Source organism: Schistocerca americana, chromosome 1 (genome assembly GCF_021461395.2).
Source record: "Schistocerca americana isolate TAMUIC-IGC-003095 chromosome 1, iqSchAmer2.1, whole genome shotgun sequence".
NCBI lineage: Eukaryota > Metazoa > Arthropoda > Insecta > Orthoptera > Acrididae > Schistocerca > Schistocerca americana.
In genome coordinates, this window is record NC_060119.1 from 1,084,226,584 (window position 1) to 1,084,243,756 (window position 17,173).

A 17,173-nucleotide genomic window follows, 5' to 3' on the forward strand; every position below is an offset into this window, starting at 1 on the left:
AATCCGTGATATGTGTCAACACATTGTTTCCTTCGAGGCAACTCATGACACACTGTATGTTCCAAAATCCTGCTGCAAATGGATGTCAGTGATATGGGTCTGTAATTCAGACGATTACTCCTATTTCATTTCTTGACTGTTGGTGTGACTTGTGCGTTTTTCCCGTCTGTAGGTACTGCCTTTTCGACAAATGAGCGGTTGAATATGATTGCTAAGTATGGAGTTGCTTGCTCCGGCCCGCGGTATTACCCTTTGTTAAACAGTTATTTATAAAGGAAACGCCCATGTATGTATTTACTCTAATCTTCTATTTGTCCACCACCTCCTTCCACCCCTCTCTTCTGTCCATCTCCTTCACCCCCTCACTCTGTGATCTCCTTCTCCCTCCTCTCTCTTCGTCCATCTCCTCCACCTCCTCCTCTGTACACATTTTATCAGTCCCACCTTAATAGAATGCTTGTGGTTCTTATCCATATAGTACTTGTTTCCAGATCATAATTAATACGCGTACCAAATTTGGTTCAAACCGTTCCAGGGGTTTAGGATGGGCTTTTTAACCGTGGCTCTTCCCGCGTAGGCAACTGTAACATATATTTCATATGTATTTAACATATTTCATACGTTTTTGTACACACATTTCATGTGGATCTCTAGCAAATTTTACACAAGAGTTTCATTTGCATGCAGCTCAATGTTTATGATGTATAATCTCCGCAACTATGGGTCGTCAAATTATATATATATATATTTTTTTATATATTCAATGATGTATGTGGATACTGTCCGTGAAATGTACTGCGAACAGAGTGAGTCGAAAAGAAGTAATAAATTTAAACGTCGTGCATGATGCGGCTGTTCTTTACGCATCTGACTTGTCAGTGTTAATGACGTCATACCACCTGAACTATAAGTCATACATTGATATAATTTTTCTGGTGCTTTCAGTGGTACATGTGAATACTGTCTGCAACGTGTGTCCTGAATACAGTTAGTAGTAAAGAAGTAACAAATTAAAACGCCATGCTTCATACGGCAGTTTTACGGTATGAATGGCAAAAACGTAGTAATCGATAACTTTTTTCCTCTTATCATTATGCGAGGGTTGTCAGCGAGAAGCAGCTTCGTAAAGGTTTAATACTATGTATAAACTTTGTTGTGAGTGGCTAAATACTCTCATTCCGAAATACTTGATGAATGAACTATTGATATTCGCATCTCAAATTCGTCCAGCCGTGTTTCAGCGTGAAAGCCGGCCGGAGTGGCCGTGCGGTTCTAGGCGCTACAGTCTGGAACCGAGCGACCGCTACGGTAGCAGGTTCGAATCCTGCCTTGGGCATGGATGTGTGTGATGTCCTTAGGTTAGTTAGGTTTAATTAGTTCTAAGTTCTAGGCCACTGATGACCTCAGAAGTTAAGTCGCATAGTGCTCAGAACCATTATTTCAGCGTGAAGGAGTAACAAACATACACTACTGGCCATTAAAATTGCTTTTAAATGCAGATGATAAACGGGCATTCATTGGACAAATATGTTATACTAGAACTGACATATGATTACATTTTCACGCTATTTGGGTGCATAGATCGTGAGAAATCAGTACCCAGAACAACCACCTCTGGCCGTCATAACGGCCTTGATACGCCTGGGCATTGAGTCAAACAGAGCTTGGATGGCGTGTACAGGTTCAGCTGCCCATGCAGCTTCAACATGATACCACAGTTCATCAAGAGTGGTGACTGGCTTATTGTGACGAGTCAGTTGCTTTGCCACCATTGACCAGACGTTTTCAGTTGGTGAGAGATCTGGAAAATGTGCTGGCCAGGGCAGCAGTCGAACATTTCCTGTATCCAGAAAGGACCGTACAGGACCTGCAACATGCAGTCGTGCATTTTCCTGTTGAAATGTAGGGTTTCGCTGGGATCGAATGAAGGGTAGAGACACGGATCGTAACACATCTGAAATGTAACGTCCACTGTTCAAAGTGCCGTCAATTTGAACAAGAGGTGACCGAGACGTGTATTCAATGGCACCCCATGCCATCATGCCGGGTGATACGCCAGTTTGGCGATGACGAATACACGCTCCCAATGTGGGTTCACCGCGATGTCGCCAAACACGGATGCGACCATCACGATGCTGTAAACAGAACCTCGATTCATCCGAAAAAATGACGTTTTGCCATTCGTGCACGCAGGTTCGTCGCTGAGTACACCATCGCAGGCACTCTTGTCTGTGATGCAGCGTCAAGGGTAACCTCAGCCATGGTCTCCGAGCTGATAGTCTATACTGCTGCAAACGTGGTCGAACTGTTCGTGCAGATGGTTGTTGTCTTGCAAACATCCCCATCTGTTGACTTACGGATCGAGACGTGACTGCACGATCCGTTACAGCCATGCGGATAAGATACCTGTCATCTCGACTGCTAGAGATACGAGGCCGTTGGGATCCAGCACGGCGTTCCGTATTACCCTCCTGAACCCACCGATTCCATAGTCTTCTAACAGTCATTGGAGCTCGACCAACGCGAGCAGCAACGTCGCGATACGATAAACCACAATCGCGATAGGCTACAATCCGACCTTTATCAAAGTCGGAAACGTGATGGTACGCGTTTCTCCTCCTTACACGAGACATCACAGCAACGTTTCACCGGGCAACGCTGGTCAACTGTTGTATGTGTATGAGAAATCGGTTGGAAACTTCCCTCATGTCAGCACGTTGTAGGTGTCGCCATCGGTGCCAATCTTGTGCGAATGCTCTGAAAAGCTAATCATTTGCATATCACAGCATCTTCTTCCTGTCGGTTAAATTTCGCGTCTGTAGCACGACATCTTCGTGGTGTAGCAATTTTAATGGCCAGTAGTTTATTAGTCGATAACAATATTATTGCACCTGGGAGTCTCGGCGCGTTGGTCGGCTTATCGTGAGCCTTTATCGCAATATTTCAGGAAGACATGCTGAGCCACTTGAGAGTATATGCACAATTGCCCTGAAAGCATTCAAAGTGCGACGCGTTTTCCTTCGCCGCAACTGTACTTGTTTCCGATAACCGCCACGGAAGACCAAGTGCCATGATATCGTGGCCGAGTAGTATTAGCACACGCACTTAACTTTCGCATTTATAACTTTCATAATATTACATCAACATGCCCTGAAAGGACCCTAAACGATATGCAATCTGGACCAGAAGACTTATTTCGTGATTTGAGTCGCTTCGCTGCATCGAGAATATCTATTTTTAAGTTACTCATGTTCCAGCAGCTCGCAGCTCTTGATCCGAATTCGTCTTTGGTGTTATTTTAATCATTCTGCAGTATCGACAGTCGCTGAGGGGAGCACCTTGTAATCTGCGTACGCAAAATATTTTCCCGCCTTGTGCAACCGGCTGTGCGACGTAAAGACCGACGCGGGTAGGAAGTACTGGGAGCGGCAAGCAGCTGCCGCCGCCGCCGCCGCCTTCACCTGAGCGCTGAGCTGCAGACTAGCAGGTCGGCTCCCGGCCGTATAATCCTCGCGCCGGCACGTCATAAGCGAGAGGAGCCGCTAATGTGCTCCGCGGCGCTGAACGCATCGCAGATTCCGGTAATTAGCATTACAAGGCCCACTCATTAACGAAATAAGACGAGCGAGCGGAGCAGAAATAAGAACAGGTAGGAGTGCGGTTTCGTTGCATTCACGGCGGCTTAGCCGCGAGGTGAGGCCCGGCACACAGCCGGTGTCTCCTGCACGGCGGCGAGAGGGCGAAGGAGCGCGAAGCACCGCGAGTGGGAGGCGGGGGCGGGAGGGGGAGGCCGTGGGGGAGGGGCGAGCGCTAATACGGCAGATATTACCGGCAAAAGGGATTGCCGAGTAACCTCGCTTTTAATAAGATTACGAGGTATTATTTCGTAGCATTAATAAGATCAAAAGAGCTATGCGTGTCTGCGGAAGCCGGGAGTCGGCGCGGATTCTTCCGCAGGCGTAAGAGAGAGCGAGAGAGAGGCAGACAGAGAGAGAGAGAGACAGCGTACGCGCACTCCCGGAAACCATCTTGAACAGTGGCGCCCGCGAGCGGTGTTAATTGATTTCGCAGCGCGGCCGAAGGCGTACAGTGTTTCCGTTCCGGAAGGCGCCCGCCGCCTCCTCCGCTGCAAATCGCCTCAATTTTGCGACAATAAAGGCCGCGTTGGAGAGCGCCAGCTAAGGGGATTAGCACGAAATACTGCCGAAACAGGGGTATTTGTGGCGCGCGAGAGCCGATGTCGCGATACCGGGGTCTCCGTCTTTAATCACACCGTAGCGGACGGCGCGGCTGAGGTTGCAAACGCGATGGAAAGCGATGTGCCCCACTAATGTAGCCGGGAAGTAAGAACACAAAGAGCGCCTAACACACAGAGACGCACATACCGCTTCAGCATCTGGAGTGCGGTCCATGATACACCGATGATCAGGTGTCTTCAGCTCATTCAACCAGGCAAGTAATAGAACAGGATGACTGATATTCACTAAACTAAGGCCGAGATATCACATGACAAGTATCCATCTGCATCTAATACAACGGAAGACAATTATTGTCAGTGGGGAGTCATAAGCACGTTCTTCTGAAGAAACTGAATGGTTAAGGCTGTGGTATCATGCCACAGCATATCAAGGTTTGTAACAGAACGCCAAGTTTCCTTCTGACGCTGACAGTGTCGCACGGGATCAAGAAGACGCTATGCTGCGTGCCTTCAGACCTCCACCAGCTCTGTATTACGAGCACCATCTGCCGCCGCAATACAGGATAGCCAGTGGCAGCCGCTCAGCCCACTTACACTTGGAGACACTGCGAAGTGACACCATGATTCATATTTAGTAGAATGAGCCTCATCCTAGTTGCTATTGTATGAGCTAGACTCTCTTTTGCTGCATTATTTGTAATCAGTCTTCGTAAGATTCGAGAATTAACAGTTAATTAAAACCTCTGCGTATTGCGTTAACTAATCACTTCTGCTCCTGTCCAGTTTGCTCCGAGAACAGTTGCCACGTCACTCTGTAGCCCGCTGTTGTGTATGAAGTCATACACAATGGCTTTCAGCGTACAATGACAAAATTGTTCACTTCATGCTTAACTGATAGTAAGCAACGAGTCATATTAGAAACATTATAACATTTTCATGGAGTATCTTCTTCTGGGTGCGGCCAAACTACTACTGCTGATCCACAAGTTTCAGTATTGCGTCCTCCTTTTTATGTGTAGTAGTGATTTTCCACTCTGCTCTAAAAAAAGCAGAATTTCTGCTCTTTATTATGAACAGGGATTGTAATGAATCGTTGCAGTGAGGCGCAACAGATAGAACAATAGAAGAGATATTCAATAACATCATTCTTTGGTTCTCTGTAGGAGGCTTATCACTTGCATTCAGAAAAAAAAACACAGTTCATTTAATTCTCTGCATGTCCAAAATGGTTCAAATGGCTCTGAGCACTATGAGACTTAACATCTGAGGTTCTCAGTTCCCTAGACTTAGAACTACTTAAGCCCAAATAACCTAAGGGCATCACACACACCCGTGCCTGAGGCAGGATTCGAGCCTGCGACCGTAGCAGCAGCGCGGTTCCGGACTGAAGCGCCTAGAACTGCTCGCTCACAGCGGCCGGCTCTACTTGTACAGGACAGGCTATATCACAATAAACAAAAGTATAGTACAGAGGGAAAGAAATACGTAAAACTGTATGCTCGACATTCCTAGGAGTGTATATTGAGCAGAACGCGGATAGGAAACAACATATTTTATGTTATTGATATCGTCGGTCTCATTTGATGTTTCTGAGGTCTACGCAGCCTGACAGGCAAAGGTTAACGGCAACAACTGCCTCCTCAACCTAATATGATGAAAGTCGATTCATAATTAACTACTAAGCAATCTAGAGCCCATTTGAAGTTTCTAGAGAAAAGACATCACCGAGATAGGTTGTACATTCGTTAAGACTTTAACTTACATTCCATAAGAGAATAGCTCAACTTCCTGTCTCGCAGTATAGACCTCTGTGGGTTCCCCAAATCACGAACCTGAATGCTGCGTCGTTCCTTTGTCAACAGCATGGTTAATTTCCAGTAACATTCTCGCTCATTTCGAGGCTGAACACCATCTCTACGGGTCTAGTCGTTCTATATCTGTATTTGAATCCGCTACCACGTCCACACATTCTGAACCACTGTCAAGTGTATGGCTGAAGGTACTTCCCATTGAAGCAGTTATTAGGGCTTCTACTCGTTCCATTCACGTATGGCGAGCGGAAGAATGAGTGTCGAAACGCATCTCTGCGAGCTGTAATTAATCTAATATTGTACTTGCGATCCCTGCGGGATCAATACGATGGGGGGGGGGGGGGGGGGGGGGGAGACGGGGGGGCTTGTAGAATACTCCTAAAGTCATCATTTAAAGCCGGATCTTTTAAACTTTGAAAGTAACCTTTCTCGGGATAATTTGCGTCCATTTTCAAGTGTCTGCCAGTTCAGTTTTTTCAGCATCTCTCTCACATGTCCCAGTGACAAACTGTAACCATTCGTCCCTCCCTTCTCTGTATACGTTCAATATTCCCTGTTAGTACTATTTGATACAGGTCTTCCTTCCTTCTTGTTTTCTTAGGAAGAGGTCCAAGCGTTCACGGAACTTCTGAAGAATGTTTTAATGACTTATGAAGCATGTCTTCACTTGACATCCGTCACACATTATTTTTACAGATAACCGCGAGGTCGTTAGGGATGAAATGCCTCAGTTGGATAGGATTGTCATGGTCTCGGACATTCCCTTTTGGCAAAATTATCACACATTTGTTTGAAATAATTGACGGAAACAATAGCTGGCGTACATCGCAATGCCGCCAATAACGAATGGAGACGAGTTGTCTGTGAGCAAGTTGTCTGTGAAGTACAGATTATGTTTTACCATCTCGGTACCGGTTGAATCAACACGCTGGAATAATTTTTTGGCAATTTTGGAGCGACCGTAAATGCCAGCTTGTTTCAGTTTCTCCAAATACACCTCGATTAGACCGATATTCTCCAGGAACCCCGTGAAGATTCGAAGGAATTAAGATCAGTATCGAAATCTGGGCCTCAGCGAATACCAAGTCTGACGCTAGTTACAATTAAAAGCTTGGCCCAACAGTGGCTGGTTACGAAGCGCAGTTGTATCCTTCGAACAAACGCATGCAGTTGTGTGAATCACATTGAGCGGCATCCCAACACACACACACACACACACACACACACACACACACACACACACACACACACGAAGGATTACGGAGGCGGAATTTCCGGTGGCGCCTGTGGGAGGAAGTTTAATTCTTCTGTACACACGGAATCCGGCATCAGTAAATTCCAGATAGAGCGATAATCCGCGCCGACACTACAGCGCATTAGTCTGCTGCCGGGGTTTAATTAATAGACGAGGGCCGTACACAGAGGAGCCATGGGGTGGCAGTCTGCCTCCTAGGAGCAAATACCCATACAGGAAGGAGATAAATAATAAAGCCTCTGACTCGGAATTTATTTATTTATTTATTGGAAAAGCGTGGTTCAAATCTACATTTGGCGACTCAGATTATACTATCCATGCTTGCTCCAAACCTCTTCTGAGTAATGTTCAAATAGTTCATTGACAAAAGCAGGAGCTACATCTTTCCACCTACATCTGTACTCCACAGACCATCTCACAGTGTTTAGAATGGGTCACTTCGAGTACTAGAATCAATGTCCCCCATTACCTCATGCGTCAGCGATTGCAGTGCGAGAAACACAGTTGGAGATAAGCCTCCGAATGGACCAGAATTCCTCTGATGGCTATTTCGCAACATGTATGTTGGAAATAGCAAAATGTTGCCTACCTGTCCATGAAAGGCACCATGTCTCTTATAGCTTTTCGGAATTTCTTGAGCGTCTCTGTAACGTTTTCAAGCTTACTTAGCAATTCCGAGACGAAGCGCCTCGCTTTCCTTTGGATCTTCTTATTTTAGACCATACTGTAAAGTCTGACATTATGACGTTCCTGGACGGAAAACAAATTTCTCTCAAAGGATGGCAACTGATTCGGGAAAATCACTCGTGTGAAAGACAACTTCCTTACTGTTCAGACGTGGTATGCTGTAAACAGTAAACGCAGGCGAACAAATACATTCCTACTTCCTAGATTTCTAAAAGTTACTAGACACTGCATCACATCGTCGACTGCTAAGTAATATAGAATCATACAGAGTATCTTCGCAGATATGTGACTGGCTCAAAATATATTTGACTAACAGCACTCAATAAGTTATACTGAACGGCAAACATTCAATAGTAGCAGAAGTAACATCGGGTGTTCCCCAATGAAGTGAAATAGAACATACAGTGTGTAAGTAAACATCACCATACACAAAAAATAATGAAGCATCCAGACGACATGGTCGGATGTCAATGTAACTTCGTACATGAACACACCTTCGGCGAGTATGTAAGTCAATGTAACTTCGTACATGAACACACCTTCGGCGAGTATGTAAGTGATTAGAGACGAAATTCTCTATGAAAGGTGGAACGACCATTAGACTGCATTAGTGGTGTCCCGTTCAGCGTTGTTGCGAGGCCTCATAGACAGATAACTGCGCCTTGTCGCAACGTTAACAGTAACTGAGAGTGTTTCAAAAGTCGTCATTGTGGGTCTCCATTTGGCTGGCTATTGGACACGTGCAGTATCCGGATTTGTGGGGCGTTCAGATGTGAGAGTGGCTGATGATGGACTGCTTGGGAACGTGACGGTAGGCAGACTCCTCCTTCAGACTTCGGTCGATCACGTCTGACCACAAGGTAACGCCTCCGTATTGACCACCAAGCATATCGTTGACACTTGCACCTCTGCGCCTGTAGTCCGAGAAAAAGTGTGCCATCCAGCACCATTGGCTGGACAGAAGCAGCAGCATTGAATTACCGTCCCACGCATAGGCATGCCGTTAATACGACACAAATGGCTTTGTTTGGATTGATCCCACATGGAGTACTGATGAATGCGTCGATTGTGTTCAGCAATAAATCGCAGTTCTGCAACATTCCGAATGACATCGTCGGCAAGTATGGAGCCGACATGAGAAGAGGGCTCGAGACGCGCAGCTGTGTTTTCCTGTCGTTATGGTTTGAGGAGTCATTGGGTGTGACTTCAGGTCACGGCTGCATGTAAACTTCGACGCCACAACGGTACATCAAGGCAGTCCAGAGCCCTCATGTGTTACCTCTCATTCGATAGTATCGTCGAGTTGGCAATGCTCGTCCACAAATGGCACTTGTTGTGAACTGTCTGTGCGATGCTGAGCTACTCCCGTGGCCAGCAAGATTCCCAGATACATCCCCGATACAATATGTTTGGGACCAGCAGTGCCAGTATCCAGAACTTCAACAACCATTTACAACAGTCATGGGTATGTCTAAATGGCACCGTTCCCAACCGAACCGAATGAGTGCATACATCATCCACGCCAAAGGGGTGGGAGCGGGGGTGGGGAGGGGGGGTGGGGGGGGTGGAAGCAACGTAGTATTTATAAACTGATAATACGACTCTTACTGTATAGTTCTTTGAAAGTTTAACTTGATTTTATAATCACTGAAACAATATCACTTTTTAAAAAAATTTTTTTTTTGTCAAGCAGTGTAAACAAACGATTTATCAGTAGTACAGCTCTGTTAGTGTGTTATCTGAGTATGCCATAGTCTACTGGAAAATATTATTGTACAACACTGAGAAAATGCAAATGGGCTTGGACAAAATTTCCATTTGGCGTAATGAATGGAAGCTCTCTTGAAATACGGAAAAATGTTCAAATGGCTCTTAGCACTATGGGACATAACTTCTGTGCTCACCAGTCCCCTAGAACTTAGAACTACTTAAACCTAACTAACCTAAGGACATCACACACATCCATACCAGAGGCAGGGTTCGAACCTGCGACCGTAGCGGTCGCGCGGTTCCAGACTGTAGCGCCTAGAAACGCTCGGCCACCACGGCCGGCTACGGAAAAATGTATGACCACTGTTAAGTCTGGTGCTGCTAAGGCGCTTAGAACTGGTGTGTGGGTTAAGTTTCGACGTTTGTTACTCTATCACCTTTACACAACAACTTTTAAGCGCACATTGAGGGCGACAGACTTACCTCGTCGAGCGGGCAGCCGCTGGACGCCAGCATCGTGTGCGAGTGGAGTAGCAGCAGACGCAACAGCTTGTCCTTTATCTCGGACATCACGGTGGGCCGCGCCCTGGAACAGAACACGGCTCGCTGTCACACGTCGAATGCAATTACCTTGTCGCTAAAGAAGAAAGGTTCCGACGGCAATGAAAGACTGTTTACACCACATTAACGATGTGACTATCTTCAGCTTCGCTGTTGAGTTATGCTGGCAATGGTGTGTGCTGATAAGTGGAATGTAGTGTACGTAGCTTAAGCGCGGACACGCTGATGTGGCACCGACTGTGATCTCTTGCACTCTGACCGAAAGGGGGAGAGGCGCATGCGGGGCAACGTAACTTTGAGTCTATTGGCGACGAATGGAGGCGGATGCATGACCAATGGACGAAGGAAGGATTTTCCTACATTAAAAACAGTAAATGACTAAAACATGGGTGTTTATCACTGAAAACAGTTGTGCACTAAAAAGCCTACAGACCATCTCAGTTTCGCAGCGGCTGCCATCTGCATCTACATGATTACTCTACAATTCACAATTAGGTGCCAGGCAGAGGGTTCTTCGAACCATCTTTAGGATATTTCTCTGCCCTCCCACACCCTAACAGCGCGTGGGAAAAATGATAACTTAAATATTTCTCTGCGAGCTCTGATTTCTCTTATTACGATTTCTCCCTGTTTAGGTTGCCAACAATAAAATATTTTCACCTTCAGAAAAGAAAACTGGCGACCGACACGTCGTGAAAAGATCTCGCCGCAACGAAAAACGCCGTTGTTTTAATGATTCGTACCCTAACTCGCTTATATCCCCTATTTCTCGATAATACGAAACCAGCTGACCTCCTCTGGACTTTCTCGACGTATTCCGTTAACCCTATCAGGTAAGATCATACCACACAACAATACTCTAAGAGACGACAGACAAGCATAGTGCAAGCAATCTCTTTAGTAGACCTGTTGTAAGGGTTCCGCCAATAAAATGCAGGCTTTGGTTTGCATTCCCCATGGCATTATCTGTGTGATATTTCCATTTCAATTTGTTAACAATTGTAATTCTTAGTTATTTAGTCGAATTGACAGCCCTTACATTCGTGTAACCGAAATTTAACGGATTCCTCTTCGTGCTGATGCGGACCGCCTCACACTTCTTCTTATTCAGAAATAATTACCGCTTCTCTCACCATACAGATATTTTGTCTAAACCATTTTGCAGTTGGTTTTTATCTTCTGATAACTTCATTATGCATTAAACGACAGCATCAACTGTCAATAATCTAAGAGGACCGCTCAGATAGTCTCCTAAATTGTTTATATAGATTAGAAACAGCGGAATCCCTGTAACACTTTCTTGGGGAACGCCGTATATCGCTTCTGTTTTACTCGATGATTTTCCGTCGTTACTTATAACTGTGAGCTTTCTGATAGGAAATCATGAATCCAGTCGCACAACGGAAGCGATACCTCAAAGATACGCAGTTTGATTTAAAGTTTCTTGTTAGGAACGGTGTCAAAAGCCTTCTGGAAATCTAGAAATACGGAATCTGTTTAAGATCCAGTGTCGATAGTAGGCCAACTAATTACTTTGTGAGAATAAAGAGCTAGTTGTGTTATTTTTTCCGAATTCGTGCTGACTGTGAGTCAGTAGTTTCCTTCAAGATAATTCGTAATGTTCGAACACAGTAAAGATTTCATAATCCTACTGCAAACTGACGTCATTGATATGAGTCTACATTCATCGAAATCCTCCTATTTCCTTTCTTGAGTACTAGTGTGGCCTGTGCAACTTTCCGGTCTTTTTGTGCGGATCTTTTGTTGAGCGAGGTCTTGTATATCACTAATAAGCGCAGGGAGTATTGTATCATCTGAAAGGAATCTGATATACTAACATTGTCTTTATTAAGTGATTCAAGCTTCACCGACGATATCTACTTCTAAGTTATTCATGTTGGCAGTTATTCCTGATTCGAATTTTGGAATATTTACTTAATTTATTTTAGTGAATGAATTAAAAAAAACTAATTTTGTGAATGGTGATGCTTGTTGTTGATGATGAGACGTTGATGACGATAAACTTTACTCATATTCTACAACCATCGTCTCGAAATCACCAAGAAAATGTGAAGTTATGTTATCTCGGAACTATTTAATAGTCTCTGGTTCATGAAAATTGCAGCAATTAGGTCATCCTTTCTATCCCTAGTTTATAACGGAAACAATTATAGTGAGTTAATACTGTCAAATTGCCGTCACGGAGAAGACTAATAGCTAAACGGAAGAACAACATTCTTTAATTATAAATCTTTCCTAGTCTTCGAATTAATTCCAAGTCCTATAAAATATTGAACCGTCACAGATTTGGCTTGACTTTGCGAGAACACCGTAATTAAGCCAATATTTATTTTTTTCGATTCACAAAGATCTAAAGATGAGCATTAAAGTTAAGGACAACTTGTCAAGCAAACTAAGACGCTGTGAGCATTATAGTAAATTTAATTAAATTAAACAGTGACGTGGTTTACACGGCAACACCTCAACAGGTTACGGTGATTTGTATTAAGAATGTAACAGTGGACTATCTTGAATGCTTTGCAAACTGGTGTGAATACGTATGCTCACAGTTTTTCAACGGAAGATAAGCGGGTTGTAGCTTTTCGTTCGCATCGGTTTCGTTAAAGATTGAATAGCTGAGTTGTATATATAAGTCCACAATAAGAAACATCCCGGTGTTCGTGTTGAAAAAAAAAAGTCTCCGTTCGAGTGGACGGACGAGACTTCTCATTCGGATCCGGCGACGAGCCGATTCTGGTGCCGTAACATGGTTTCAACGGGGGCTGCGCTGCCAATTTTGACATGCCCCCTAGCAACGTACTGAAATCTTCGTAAACGTTTGCTAGATTACGATAGGGATTGTAGATACAATGACGTTAACTTCTTCACAATTGTTTGTCGACTTCGTTCTAAACAAAGTGAACCTCATTACTGCCCTCCCCCGTTTTGGGCCTGCAGGAAGGCATTCACACCCTCATTGAAAGTGTGTCTTGTAGAGTGCAAGCCGTCTTAAAGGTGAAAGGTGGACATATCCCGTATTAATGTCCTTAATAGATGTCCGGATAATTTTGATTTGAGAGCGTACATGTGAAATGCAGAGTAGTAATATAGATCTAAATGTTGCGCCAAAGGTTTCACTATGTGCAGACCTGGTTATTTTTTATTATCACATTATAAGGTACGTTATCGTTCCATTTACGAATGAATCGTGGAAAGCACGAAAGAGTATAAGCATCAGTGACAGATGTAATTTGACCGACGTTATTTAGACGGCCATCTGGGATACATACGTAGTGGGCTGAAAAATATGCTCATTTCCTCCCTGAAAGCCGGTTCTGTCTTTTCTGAGCTGTCCTACGCGAGATGCACGGCGTATTTCTTCGGGCTCCTGGTACTTAAATCTCTCTTCAGTCACACAACCCTGAGACCATTAGAAATTGCCCTTTTTATACTCTGGATCTTTCCTTTCAGTCCCACAGGCTTCATCAATATTCAAACATAGGTCGTAGAACTGTTCCGTAGATAACCTGTCCTGTAAACAAACTAGTTTCCCATGGTTCCTTCTTAGTCTCCCGTTTCTACGATAAACAGTTAACAACAGTGATAGTAATCCAAGTGATTCGTGAAGTTTTCTAGGCGAGAATGCTTGAAGATATGTTTGCGGATGGGGTGGACCTTCACATTTTCATGTGTTAAATTTCTACGACCCACCTGGAAGTTTTCTTCAGGTGATACGGACAGCAATGACGTGTTTTCTGTTAGAATCTAAGGAAGACGAGAAGGTTAGTCGTGGTAAAATTATACGTGAATCTTGAAGCGTTTTCTAGACTAGAAATCCGAACACGAAGCACCATTCTGAACCACATTTTAAGCACTTGTTTACGGATAATTATTCGTCTAAATATGTCAGGCAGAACTATTACCAAAGTTTTCGTGACGATTTGCGTGTTGTTTACGTGGTGCGATCATGCGAATGCCAGTTGAGGTTTGGCATATTACACGAAAGATGAAAATCAAGACTGGATGCTATTTTTTCTATAACTGTCTTAATAAATTTAGGCCATCTTTAGAAATGCTTACGTCTTTACGTTAACGCTACATTTGAAGCAACCATTCTTGAAAGGAGATCAGATTCGACCTGGATGCAATACGAGGCAACAGTTGCATTACACCCAGCTGTTACTCATTACTAGCATGGCGTGTATGAGGGATTGGTGGGCAGATACTCCGCTCACGACGGAGGTTGCGTCGTGCAGCGAGCGGCTCAGCTCGGGTAGCCAGAGCTGTGAGAAAGTTCTCCCCAACAACTATAGCCGAGATGATACACACGGCACTGGGCTCAGATTGTCCGATACCGCCAGCGGACTGTAAAAAAAAGGAGGAATAAAAGTCTTTGCAAAGACGCAGCGTGAAGACGAGATCAGCACCATGACAAGGATGTAGTCCACCTGTTCGACGTCTTCTGAGTGTGGTTTTCACGCCTTCCTAACCTCCGCTACGCCGCAACGGCCTTACTTCACCACCGCTGATTGCCTACAATTATTCATCGCCCAGTTACACGTGCTCCAAAACGAAACTTACATAGAAAACGGGCTGTGTTGGGCAGCTTCCCCCGATTGAGTGCCACATCTGTATAATATCGGGCTCCTAACAGCCGTTAAATAGTTTAAAACCCGAAACTAACAATTTCGTGAGGCCAGCATCAAATTTTCTCGCTTTCCGTCCGTTCTGCACACGTTGCTATTAGTTACAACGTTATTCTCTTGACAAGATCCTAGTATAGATGGCTGTTTTTGCCTTCCTTACATCGACAGATGTTTCAGATTGGTATCTGTATTGCACTCGATATTTAGTTTAGTGACAGTGGGATATTTCACATTGTTATTGTACCAAGGTGTTAGATGACGCGCCTCGGAATTTGCAGCATCAAGCCCATAGATGATTCGAATAAGTACATGTTTCGTATTGGTAACTGAAGTCAACGCCTGTTCAGTACACCGTTGTGGTTTGGTCATAACGGACGACTGTTGTGTGAAGTGGAAACGGAAAACTGGTGCCGAAACCGTACCAAATCGATTCTAAAAGCATCAAGGGGCCCGACGTGCTTAACATCTCCTCTTGGTGGACGCACTTACCGCAAATAGTTTTAATGTTATCGCTCCGTAAAATACAACGCTGAGATTTAGGGTTTGACGGCCGACGTTGGCGTACAGTCTGATGATCAGTAGCGGTATCCCAGCATATCTCTTCCCTTTTGCCGAAAAAATACTGCAGCACAAATTCCATTCTACCACCGGGACTCTATCTGGCAACCTTGAGGTGCTGCGACAACCACCTTGTGTGTAACAGCTTCCTTGGTGAATCAAGCGGTCTACTTATTACAGAATTCTGTTGGATTGTTAAGGCGTAACGTAAATTATGAAGTGATGTAGTTTGGTGGCACAGTAACCTGGCAACGGAAGTGGAATATACAGCACAAGCGGATGGAAGTAATCTCGCTTTTCCTATACGATAGCTACGGACGTCATCTGTCACTACTATGTGTTGCATGAAATATCACACAGCCTGGTGCCTTCACATGAAACTCGGAAATGAAAAAGAGAGAGACTCCTGCTAATTCTCAGAATTCCATTAAGAACACGACAACTGGCGGTATAGTTTCTTTTACGCAGTATTATTATCAAGAAACGATTGAAACATGCACGACACCCACAGACAGGCAGGCAGACAGAGATACTGACCTGTAGACTTCTATGCGTAGCGTGGCGACCGTGCTGAGTTCGCCCAGGATGTCTCCGACCGTGGCAAGTGGGCCCTCTGCTATCTTCTCCAGGCTCAGGGGTTTCCAGTTTTTTATCACGACAGAACCTAGAACAAGGTAAAAGGTACGTGAAAGGCGAGAGAAGTGTTCGTATAATTAGAATTCTACCTACAAAATTATGAGTTTAAATCGATTAGTATCTGCACTTTCATTCTAATCGTCTTTAGGTTGCCAGTACGGCTTAGTGCGCTCGCCAAACGCTAGATGGCACCGTTCTCTTCGCTTTTGGCAGGTTTGAACTTTCTCATATCAGTTTTCTCGAGGTGGTGGTAGTAGTAGTAGTAGTAATAGTAGTAGTAGTAGTGGTGGTGGTGGTGGTGGTGGTGGTGGTGGTGGTCATGAGGTCGAGGGCACAGTAATCAGGGTGCAGTAAGCAGTGTGCAGAAGATAATGCGTTTCTGCTGTAGTGCGCATGACCTCATTGAGAAACTCATGGCGCTCGTATGTAGGAGAATATATCGTTTCGGAAGTATTATGGTTTTTCACTTAGTTGCTTTTGTCCAGTGAATGATTTGAACGTTCGAGTGGTTTGACGGTGTGCAGGCAGTGGCAAGCTGTGCTATTGGTGGCTGTAATGCTCACAACCTTAACACAAAATGAAATAAAGCAGTGCTTCATGATTTTCCCCAGGATGAAGATTTGCAAAAGATTTGATTGTCCAAATGCTGCAGAAGAGACGTTGTAAATGTTGCAAAAGCTAGAATATACTCTCGTCATTTCGAAGAAACTGGTTCTATAAGATGCTTCCATTTGGAACGGCTAAATTTACGTGGCTTCAAACAACTAGTACATTCGAATTAATTTTTGGCAGGATAATGGATAACACAATTCCCCAAGGAAAACTGTTATCACGAACTGCTGTTCCGAGCGAATTCTCATCGTTCATCCAGAAATAATTAAAATTTACACGAGAACGTGAACATTTATCGGCTGCATTGCCTGTGATTAGCCAACGGACGTATTGCAATTTTAACACCGGTTAAAGTGAGACCGCCGAAGTTAAGCGCTGTCGGGCTCGGCTAGTACATGGATGGGTGACCGTTCGGGTCTGCCGGGCGCTTTTGGCCAGCACCGGGCGCTCAGTCTTTGAGAGATCAATTGAGGAGCCACTCGATTGAGAGATAGCGGCC

At 44.6% G+C, this 17,173-nt stretch overlaps 1 protein-coding gene across 1 annotated transcript in view; it reads right to left on the reverse strand.

Annotated features, from left to right (window-relative positions):
• Positions 1–17,173, reverse strand: part of LOC124596492 (ras guanine nucleotide exchange factor P) — a gene marked incomplete at its 5' end in the record, with an annotated part of 330,978 nt that overhangs the window by 62,238 nt on the left and 251,567 nt on the right. Inside the window, 2 exons of the mRNA XM_047135648.1 lie at positions 10,145–10,247; positions 15,964–16,090. Of these exons, the coding sequence (XP_046991604.1) occupies positions 10,145–10,247; positions 15,964–16,090 (230 nt within the window). The remainder of the gene's footprint in view (positions 1–10,144; positions 10,248–15,963; positions 16,091–17,173) is intronic.